The 11,045-nt window shown below is 65.3% G+C and overlaps 1 protein-coding gene across 1 annotated transcript; it reads right to left on the reverse strand.

Moving 5' to 3' along the window:
- Nucleotides 1–2,501: 2,501 nt before the first annotated feature.
- CHLRE_10g466250v5 (uncharacterized protein) lies at nucleotides 2,502–10,967 on the reverse strand. The gene is made up of 16 exons (XM_043067259.1): nucleotides 10,751–10,967; nucleotides 10,546–10,590; nucleotides 10,258–10,349; nucleotides 9,902–10,028; nucleotides 9,272–9,456; nucleotides 8,565–8,910; nucleotides 8,002–8,166; nucleotides 7,588–7,710; nucleotides 7,134–7,304; nucleotides 6,503–6,874; nucleotides 5,805–6,164; nucleotides 5,059–5,253; nucleotides 4,635–4,917; nucleotides 3,959–4,338; nucleotides 3,448–3,555; nucleotides 2,502–3,091 (listed from the first exon to the last, which is right to left on the reverse strand). Exons 1-16 carry the CDS (start codon nucleotides 10,889–10,891, stop codon nucleotides 2,918–2,920), a joined length of 3,267 nt encoding a protein of 1,088 aa, XP_042920656.1. The 5' UTR covers nucleotides 10,892–10,967; the 3' UTR covers nucleotides 2,502–2,917.
- Between the last annotated feature and the right edge of the window lie 78 nt (nucleotides 10,968–11,045).

The raw sequence follows: 11,045 nt of genomic DNA on the forward strand, positions 1-11,045 counted from the left end.
TCGGTATGAGCGGGTGCTTGGTAGGACGGTGTGAAGGCCGGCGAGGTACACACACACACACATGTGCTGCACTGCATTGCGGCACCTGCCCGCCTGGCACCTGTCCCGCCTGCCGTCCCAGTCCCAGCCGTGCGCCATGCCTGCCATTGGTTGCTGGCACACGCGGGTGGAGACGGACATGGATGGATGCGGATAGGGATGTCGAATGGCGAAGGGCCGCAACAGGTGGCAGGATGCGCCTGCCCGTCTAAAGGCGTGCGTTTGCACATGATATTGCAGTGTGTATACCAGGACATTAGACTGCGGAGCCAAGGTGGCACATGAGAGGGTGGTGGCGCGGATTGCAGCGCACCAGCCCATGGCAGCGGCGTTGATGCGGCCGGGAATCACCGGTGGCAACAGTGGAGACCGATTTTGAGCAATGCTTTACTTGCGGGAGCAGAAAGCAACTAGGCACTGCGGATGCGATAAAGGGTGGAAGTGGCCCCAGGCACGGGCGCAGCCGTTTGGCGCCCTTGCTGGCGGCGGCGCTGTGACGGTGGCGCTGTGACCGGCGGCGGAGCCCGGTGACGAGGCGCGGCTCCGTGCCGCCGCGCCCATGAGCACCCGGCCACACCAGCACAGAGCACTGCGGGTCGGGAAGACACTGGAGCGCGTGTGCTGTTGCATGTGTTTGTGTGGGCGAGCGAGAGCGAGAGTGTGTGCGTGGGAGAGAGACTGGGCGCGGAGCTTGATCGGGGTCGGATATGCATAATCCGGCCCGGTGAATGCCTGCCCGTATGGGAGCACTGGCGCGAAGGGCATACCAATGCTGCACGCATGGAAGACTGGGGCTGAGTATGGGGAAGGTCCCGGTCAGATGGGCTGCTGCCAGATTGTGGCTGGCGCCCATTGTTATGTGTTGCTTGGCTGGGTAGGGTGGCTGGAGGAGGCAAAGCGTGGGCCGTTGCCTTCGCGGCTGTGTGTACGGCGGGGAGTGGGGGCGTACTGACACATGACACCTCGCGCAGAGGTACGGCTAGGAGTAGTCCTCAACTTCATCATTGTTTGGTGTTTTACCTTCATCTCACGCGTTAGGATTGATTAGGCCTTCGGCGCTAGCAGGTGCCAAAGCAGTTTGTTGGATTCCGCTTGACAGGACTGGGCCGCCGCGTGAGTGTGCGGTGTGGTGTCGAAGCAGCTTGCCTCGAATGGACACGGGGCTCGCGGAGCTCGGGCCGTGCATGCCACCTACCTACCAGGCGTGGTGTGCTGCATGCACGCGGGATTAAGACTCCCGGTTTTGAAAGCAAGAAGACATATGCATTGCGGGTTAGAGGAAGGAAAGGAGCGTGCACCTTGTCCTGCGGCGGCAGCGGCGACAAGCGATCGGGTTGGGTGGCGGTGTGGTACATTGTACTTATGCCCAGGGGCGCATAGGAGAGCGCTGTGGGCGGTATGGAGAGGTGGGCGAGCGAGTCAGGAGACAGGGCGGAAGGAAGAAAAGAACGCATGCCCCGGCGGCCAGAGGAGCTCAGGCAAGCATGTGGCGGTGAGTGTGTGCGCAAATAACCAGAGAATAATGAGCCGTCGTGGCTCTCAGCAAATATTGAGAGATGCTGCAAAGGTTCCAAAGTCTTTTTGCGCCCATGTGGCAAGGGGCATACAGTCTCGAGCTGGTACGCTTTCCGGACCCAGGGTGTGGTGGGCAGAGCCCTAAGGGAGCGCTGAGTAGGGGCGTTGTAGGCGCGTGGCAGAGTGTGTGTGCATTTTGGTAGGTAGAGGTCTGCGTCTAGCTGGCAGCTTTAGACTCTAGGTAGATGAGATGCATCTCCGCCGGGGTTGTTCCTCAGGTGTGACTGAAATCATCATGGCAAACCGTGTAGAGCACGTCTATTGCACATAAATGCGCAGGCGAGTTTTTCCAGAGTCCCATGAACTGTATAAGAGGATGAATGTTTATAGGTTGCATGGGCTACACGAGCGTCACACAAACGTGCATGTCTGGTCCTGCGGGCCAGGTGAAGGCACTCAGTTTCTGGGCAGTCCAACCTAGAACCGCTAGCAGTCATTCCTGGCTTCCTCTTCCAATGGAAGTTCGCGTGTACGATCCTTTCTTTGCTCTAAACTAGTGAGCTTTCCTAATTTACGTGTCAAGCTGTGATGAAGGGCTGGTCGCGCGCGTGCATCACGTAGACATGCTGGCATTCTTTGTGTGAGTGGAGGTGGGCGCCAGGAGCCTGCCTCCAGGGCATTACACAGCACCCAGTTGTAGGCTCGCCTTTCTTCTCGCATTATGGTGATGGTGAGCACTCTGGGTAAGTAGATTCCTTCCTTTCCGGGCAACAGAACTCGCAGGTGTAGGGAGAGTGCGGTACGGTACAGCAGGCCTAAGGGTATTCATTTTCTTTGCACTGTTCGGTACCGTTCCTGGTTTTTGCTCATGCGGTGCTCATCCATTTTATTACCCTCCGTGAAGCTGGGCAGTTTCTGAACCACTGTAACAATACGGTAACAATCTGTGAACCTGTGCTTGTGATCAGCACCAATCATCCGCGCAAGAGCCAGGGCTGTGATGCCCAGCACGTAGCAGGCGACCCGACGTGTCCATGTCCGCTCGCAGCGCACCCCTCCTGGCTCCTGCCATCAGGCGGGGCCCCGTAACCATACGTTTTTGGGCTGAGCCGTCCCCGATGTGCAGCTCCCCCACAGCTTAACGGCTACACCACCCGCAGCGCCAACCGCTGTGTTGCTCCGTACACGGCCGCCCCCGCACCTAACCAGAGCGCGCGCTGCTGCTGCAGAAGCCACCACCTCACCTCAGCCACATCAAACTGCTGCAGCTACCTCCTCAAGCTACCTCCTCACAGTCCCTCCTTCTACTACTGCTCCTGCTACAGCCATCGCTCCTGCTCCTGCCCATGCCCCATGCCCCATGCTACTGCTGCAGGTTGCCGAACAGGCCCACCATGCAGCGGCAGTGCTGAAGCAGGCCATCCAGCCGCCCCCAGCCGCCCGCCACCACGTCCTTGAGCCCGGCCGCCCGCGCCGCCAGCTCCGGCCGCGCCGCGATCACGTCACCCTGCTGCGCCAGCACCACTGACAGCAGCGCCTGTGGGGGCGGGCAGGGTTTGTGTGCGTGTGTGCGTGTGTGTGTGTGTGTGTGTGTGTGTGTGTGTGTGTGTGTGTGTGTGTGTGTGTGTGTGTGTGTGTGTGTGTGTGTGTGTGTGTGTGTGTGTGTGTGTATGTGTGTGTGTATGTGTGTGTGTATGCGGCACTGTGAGGAAGGTGGAGGCAGGCGCTGTCGGTGCCCATGCAGGGGAGGCGGCAGTCGCCAGAAGCCACGCACGCGACATGCATCGCACGGCCGCCACGCACGCGCCCAGGTTGTCACCATGACCCCGCCATCCCCTTCCACCCCCCCTGCCCCCTTGCCCCCGCCCCTCCGCCCCCCCGCCCTGCACCCACCTGGCAGAACTCAAAGTCCCTGCGGGCCGCCAGCCAGGCCGCCAGCAGGTCCAGCAGCGCCGCCACGTCAGCCACGTCCTGGGCCTCGCTGGAGGAGCCCTCCAGGATCTGGGGGGGAGGGGAGGGGGCGGGGGCGGGGGCGGGGAGGCGCGCGTGGGTAAGCGCGCGCGTGTGTGTGTGTGTGTGTGTGTGTGTGTGTGTGTGTGTGTGTGTGTGTGTGTGTGTGTGTGTGTGTGTCGAGGGGCGGTTGGTGACCGGTGTGCGTGTGTGTGTGTGTGTGTGTGTGTGTGTGTGTGTGTGTGTGTGTGTGTGTGTGTGTGTGTGTGTGCGTGTGTGTGTGTGCGTGTGAGTGTGTGTGAGTGTGTGTGTGTGTGTGTGTGTGTGTGTCTGCGTTTCAGCTGCTCTGACCACATGCGCAAGCACCACATCGCCTGCATCCCCTTTCGTACGCAGCCCCTGTCATCACCCACCCACGCCCACCCACGCCCTCAATCCTCACACAGGCCCACACCTGTATGGCCCTCAGCTCGCGGTCAATGGCAGTGGCGCTCATGCCGCGCAGCACACCCAGCACGGGGCCCCAGGCAGACAGCGCCGCCTCAGACCCGGGCTCCGCCGCCGCCGCCCGCCGCGCCGCGCGCCGCAGTTGCCGCACAAAGTCGCTGGCGGGCGCCGCCGCCACACCGCCCCGGCCGCCGGCCCCGCCCAGCTTCACCACTCGGGAGCCCGGCCCCGCGCCCGCCTCCTCCCCCTCCGCCTCTCCGTCTGGCTCCGCGGAGCCGCCGCGTCCGCCCGCCCGCCGCCGCTCCTCCTCCCGCTCCTCCTCGGCGTCCTCGTCCTCGTCGGCCCCGCGGCCCGCAGTGGCGTCGAACACGGGCTGAGAGCTCAGGCCTGAAGGCGAGGGCGAGAGAGGAGGTTGTGGGAACGCATGCCTACTAGCAAGACAGCGGCAGGCAGGCGGACCGACACAGGGGCACACTCGGCAACGCAGCACAGCACGCCCTCTCCCGCACTCTACACCATGGCTGTGCCCTCGATGCCCCTCCCTAGTACTTCCGGTCACTGTCGGCTGGTCTTGAGACTCAGCTCCCGCGGCCCTCCCCTCGGACCTCCCCCCGCGGCCCTCCCCCTCGGACCTCACCGTCCACACCCCAACGTTCCTCACGAACCCAACCACGCCCTCTCACCGGGCAGTGTGGGCAGGAAGAAGGGCGCTGCCTCGGGCTTCTTGGGCGGCGCCAGCGGCTTGTTGCGCGCCTTGATCACCTCGATGTGCGCCAGGCTGTCCCACTGGCTGCGGGGCAGCAGGCTCAGGGTCACCAGCGCAGGGGCCAGCGGCAGCGGGCAGCCGGACACGGGGTCGCGACCCGCGTAGCGCCGCCGCGCCGCCGCCTCGGCCTCGGCGGCAGGGCCAGCGGCGGCGGCGGCGGCGGCGCGGCGCCGCGCTGCGTCCGCCTCCGCCTCCTCGTCCTGCGCATGTAATTTGTAGGGTGGCATTTGGTTTGTTGTGGTGACGCACTTGGGGCAAGCACTTGGGCCAAGCACGGGACGTCGCTTGCACAACTGGAAAATAAAACGGCCCTTCGGACAAGTCACGCCGCCCCCACCCACCTCGCTGTCCACTCCGTCCTCGTCCTCCTCGTCCTCCTCCTGCACCAGCCGCCCCACACTGCCCGCCTCCTCGCCGCCCGCCTGCAGGTCCTCCCCGCCGCCAGTGGCCGCCCCCAGCACCGAGGGCAGCGCGGTGCGCACCACCGGCACCGGGGCGTCGCTGTGCGGGATGGCGAACGCGGCGCCGAACAGGGCCTGCGGGTAGCAGGGGTTGGGGCGGGTGATAGTATTGATGCGCGTGCACAAGTACACTGTGTGAGGCCGTTCCTATGTTTCCGAGGTCAGGGAACGGCAGCACCACTTGTTGACGCTTGCTTCAATGCACCTGCCGCCGCTCTCACCCCGCCTCGCGCCCCCTCCTCCAATCGCTGCATCCCCACCCCCTCTCTACCCCTTCCTCGTCCCTCCCCGTCGCCGCCCCCGGAGCTGGAGCTGGTGCCGAGAGCTGGTCGACATCGTCGTTAACGAGCGCTGTTACCCCTGGATCGCCTACCGTCTACCGTTTCCTCAGCCCGTCCGTTTCATTACTCCTTAGATGTGACCTATCCCCCCGCGCTCCTCCTCGCTCTTCTGCATTGGGTTCGTTTCATAGTTTGGGCTGGTATTTACCACCCACCACCACCACCACACACACACACACACACACACACACACACACACACACACACACACACACACACACACACACACACACACACACACACACACACACACACACACACACACACACGCATGCACGCGCGCACCTGGTTGGACCACAGGTACACGCCCCGCCTGTTGACGTGTGTGGTGGCCAGCAGGTCCAGCCCCGGGCCCAGGCTGAGGCCCGTCACGGGCGCCCCCAGCCGCAGCACCTGCAGGCACTGCCCCGCCGGCACGTCCCACACCCGCAGCGTGCCGTCCATGGCGGCGCTGAGGCACCAGCGGCTGTCTGCGCTCAGAGCCAGGCCCGTCAGGCGGTCGGCGTGCCCCCGGAACCGCCGCACCAGCCGCGGCTGCGGCCCCTCCACGTCGTACAGGCGTATGGAGCTGTCCGCCAGACCCACCGCCGCCAGACCCGAGGCGGGGTGCAGCGCCAGGCGGCTGGCGGGGCCGCCCAGAGACACCTGGGTGGGGGGGTGGGGTTGTAGATACCAGCCCAAATTAAACGAAAACCAATGCAATAGAGCGAGGCGTAGAGCGTGGCAGATGATTGACAACGCACGCGACGATCGTCCCCATTCCCGAAATGCACCGAGTTCGAGTGGGGGTGGGGTGGGGTGGGGGAGTGGAGGCGGATTCAGGCGGCCGGCTGCTGGTCCCCGACCACGACCACGAACACGAACACGGCTGGGCCTCCCCGCACACACGGTCGCACCCCTACCGCAACCGCATGGCGGTGCCCCACCCTCACTCCCCCTCACTCCCCCCTCACTCCCCCTCACTCCCCCCTCAGCCCCCTTACCTGGCTCTTGAGCTGCAGGGTCCTGAAGTCCCACACCCGCATCAGGCCGTCCAGGCCAACCGACACCAGCAGCCGATTGGAGCCGTCCGCAGCCACACCCACCACCGCGCCGCTGTGCGCAGGCGGCGGAGCGGCGGCAGCAGGCGCGGCGCCGCCGCCTCTCCGCCCGCCGGCTGCCGCCTGCTGCTGCTGCTGTCCTGCCGCTGCTGCTGCGTCTGCCGGCTTGGGCCCTGCGTAGTAGGCCCCCCTGTGCAGCCCGGACTGCATGTTGTAGCGGTCGATGCGGCCGCTGGCGCTGCCCACGAAGCCAAAGTTGCCGCAGCGGCTGAGAGCCACCGAGGTGACGGGGGCGGCGGGCTGGCCGTACAGCTCCTGAGGAGGGGGGAGAGATGTGTGGGGGTGATGGGGGGGGGGGGGGTTACACGCATTAAGTTTACGAAGTGAAGTCGTAGCCAGGTACAAAGGTACACAGTAGGGACGGACGGACACTCCTCGGCCTCGTTGGAGCCCCCACGGCATGTAGCGCCCCTGCCCCTCCCACGCCCCTTCTCCCCTCCCCTTCCCCTCCCCCCCTTCCCCTCCCCCCTCTTAAATAATCATGAATGCAACCCCCCTACGCCCCTTTGCCCACCTCTGCCGGCGGGCTAAGCACGTGGTCGCCCAGGCTGAACGCCGCCAGTCGCCAGGTGTAGGCGGCGGGGTCGCCCTCGTGGCCGGTGATGACGTTGGCCCAGTCGCGCTCGCGCACCTCGCAGGCGTCGCAGTCCACCACCCGCTCCAGGCGCAGGTCGGACTGGGCCACCTGAGGGGGGGGGAGTGGAGGGGAGGGAGATGAGGGGGAGACGGAGGCGGGAATGTGGGTATGTGTGTGGGTGTTAGGGGGTTACATTCATGATACATTGAGAAGTGAAGGCGTAGGCAGGTACAACAGCATATTAGACGCGTGGGGTGTGTGAAGTAGCATGATCAGTCGGACGGTGGTAGACAGGTATGGCCTTGGGCAGGCCCCTATCCGGTATCTCTCCAGTGCCCTCTGGAGCCCCCATTTCTCCTTCCCACCACCTACCCCCCACCCCCTCCCCCACCTTGAGCCTCTTGGCCCTGCGCGCCAGGTGCTTCTGACTGAGCTCGCGGCTCTGTTGGTCCTGGTGCACACTGAACACGCGGAAGGAGCGGTCGCAGCCGGCCGACAGCAGCCGCAGGCCGCCCTGAGCAAGGGGGGGGGAGGGGAGAGGGAGGAGGAAGGGGGAGGGCGGGCAAGGTTGGAATGTGCCCGCTCGCTTGTGCTTCTTGCAGACACACACGTCTGTCGACGCCCGCCCCCGACGCATGTGCACCTGTGCCGGGCCTATGCCTACCGGCGCCAAGCCCTGCTAGTCCTCCCAGCCTGGCCCCCACAAACAGCCATACCCGCTCCTCCCCCATCCCGACCCGCCCCTCGGCCCCCTACAACATACACACATACACACACACACACACACGCACACACACTCCCTCACCTCGCCGTAGTGGCGCACCAGTGTGGGCGGCGCGGCGTGCCCCGCCCTGAACCTCAGCAGCCGCGGCGCTGCGTCCGCCCCCGTGTCGAACACCCAGTGCTTGAGGCTGTTGTCCGCGGCGGAGGACATAAGCAGCGGCTCGCCCGCAAACCAGTGCAGCGACAGCTGGATGGGGAGGGGGGGTAGCCATCCATGGGATGGTGTGTATCAAATATGATGTGAAGTGCCGAGGGGGGGAGGGGGAGAGGGGGTGGTCGGATGTAGAGAGAGGGAGGGTGGAAAGGGGCGGGTGTGACAGCGGTGTGTGTTCGTGTGTGTCCAGGCGGCGTCCGGCCAAGTGGTCTCATGGCGGACTCCCCACCACGCCACACTCGTCCATGCCGCCCCTACTGCCCGCACACACCCGACTTCCTGGCCGGTCCCCGCACCGCACACGGCAGCCACCCGCTCCTGCTCCCCCCCTGCACCGCTGCGGTATTGCTGTGCTCATGCACCGCGATACCCATCCACCCAGTCCCGCACCACCACACCCCCACCCACCACCAACACCGCCAACCACCCACCAGCGGCCCGGCGTGTGCGTCCCGAATCACGGTGTGCAGCCGCCGCTCCTCCAGGTTCCACACAGTCACCACACCGCCGCCGCCGCCAGCCGCCAGCAGCGGCACACCCGCGCCGCTGCGGAACGACAACGCCGTCACCGCGCCGCCGCTGCCGCCCGCCGCCAGGGCCGTGCCTGCGCCGCCCCCCAGCAGCCCCTCCGCCGCCAGCCCCGCCCCCGCGGCGTTGTCAAAGGCCGCCACCTGCTCGTCGTACCGCACGTTGTGCAGCACCACACGCCCGTCCGCCAGGCCCACGCCCACCACGTCCAGCGCGGGGCTGGGCGCCATGCAGCGCACGCCGCAGCCCCTGAGGGGAGGGAGGAGGAGGAGGAGGTTGAGGGCGGTTGTGGCGGGTGGGAGGAGGAGGCGGAGGTGAGGGCGGTTGTGGCGGGTGGGAGGTGCGGAGTGTGTGCGGGCTCAGATGCCTCCACGCCATGGCGATGCCCCGCCTTCCCCGCTGCCAGCCGTGGGCCCCGCCTCACCCCGACCCCACTCCGTCGTGCATCGAAGGCTCACAAGGGTGCACCCTATCCCCTACCATACACCGGCCTCGTCTCAATGGATTCTCACTGGGAACGCTGAAAACAGCCCGCCTCCCCTCCCGCCATCCCTTCCCCCTGCCTGCCTCCCTCCACCTCTCCCTCCCTCGCGCCGGCGCCCCCACCCACCAGCCCTTGAAGCTGAACAGCAGCTGGCCGGTGCGGTAGTTCCACAGCTGCAGCGGACCCACGCCGCCGCCACTGCCGCCGCCGCCGCTGACGTCTCCGCCCACCAGCACCTTGTGCAGGTAGGTGTCAGGGTGGGTGAGGCAGGTGGGCGTGAAGGAGCCGCCGGCGCCCAGCTCAATGACACGCTGCGTGCACACAACACATACCGTGCACAGGGACACACACACGGTCAAGGACAGGTGCAGGGCCAGGGTCAGTGGGCGAGGTTGAGGTGGGCCGGCGGGTGGGCGCTGCCGCAAGCGCTCTGGAATGCACATCCGCACTTCTGGCACACACGCACACGGTCCTTGTGCGGCTCCTGTTGCTGCTGGTATCTGCTGCTTTCGTTTATCACCACCGCACCCACGCCCCCAGCCCCTGGAGTGGCAGCTTGACAGGGCTCCCCATACCCCACCAGCCTCGTGCGCGCACGGGCTGTGCACACAAACACATAGCGCACGCAGAGCGCGCGTTTTCCTGCTCCCCTTGTCACGCCACACGGCACGCACCCCTGCAGGCCCCCACCACCCAAGCCACCCCCCCCCCGCATCCAACCCACCCCACCCCCGCCCCCCGCCTCCCGCCTCCCACCTCGGGCGCGCTGTACGCGCCCAGTCGCCACACCACCAGCCGCGTGCCGCCCAGGCTCAGCAGGTGCTCGCCCAGCAGCAGCAGCTGCCGCACCGGGCCGTCATGAGCGCCGCCGTACACACCCGTCCTGCGCGCACATGCGTGTGTGTGAGACGTGAGTGAGTGGGTCAGCAGGCGGGTCAAAGGCAGGTGGAGGTCGTTGTGTCGGCGCACACGCAGCCGCCTCCCCCCTGGAGCGTTGGGCTGGGGCATATAACCCCCACCGTCATCACCACCCGCCACCACCACACTCACATCCCCAACACCCACCCCCACGCGCGCACACGCACGAACGCATGCACACAGGCCTCCCCCACCTGTGCACTCTCTTGACCTCGTGCACGTCTCCGCCCACCGCCGCGAAGGTGAGGTCGCCCTTGGCGGCCAGGCAGCGGATGTCGCCGGGCAGCTGCAGGGAGGGGCGGGGAGGGGTGTGAAGGCGGGACAGCCAGGCTAGCGCACCAGCGTTTGCCCCCACAGGAAATGCGGCTTGTGGGAAACAGGTATCGGGTGGCATGGGTGCGAGCACGAATGGAAGGGTCGTCAAGCCAAGAGGGTCGGGGAAGGCTGGGCGCGCCAGGAGTGGTGGCGACCCAAGCCCTTACCTGCGGTCCCACTAGCGACAAGGTCAGCTTGTTGCAGTTATACACCTGCAGCAAATGGAAATGATGTCAATAAACAGTGAAGCAGTTTCTAGACAGGGACGGCGCCGGCCGCCGCCCTGTCTTGCCGCTGCTGTCGTGCTAGTTATTGTGAATTCGCATGATACAAGCACTGAAATTGGGCTGACCAATTACAAATAACACCGACCTGGAAGTTCTTGCCGACGCTCGTCGTGACGAAAGTCTCTTTGCCACGCCGCTGCACGGCGAAAGGAACATTATCGGTAATATAACCTAGAGCCCTAAATGGTTTGAACAGAGCCGGCGGGCTGCTCGTCGGGGCCGCCATATTTGTGCGGTTCCCCGTTTAATTGTTCTTTCTAACAAACGTTCATGCGATGTCAGGTAATATGCAAAAACAGAGAACGATATCGCCTGCACAGGGGACGCGCTAAGCATGAATGCAATTGCACACATTTCGTTGCCCGCTCCTGTGCCACCCG

Source organism: Chlamydomonas reinhardtii, chromosome 10, assembly GCF_000002595.2.
Source record: "Chlamydomonas reinhardtii strain CC-503 cw92 mt+ chromosome 10, whole genome shotgun sequence".
Taxonomy (NCBI): Eukaryota; Viridiplantae; Chlorophyta; class Chlorophyceae; order Chlamydomonadales; family Chlamydomonadaceae; genus Chlamydomonas; species Chlamydomonas reinhardtii.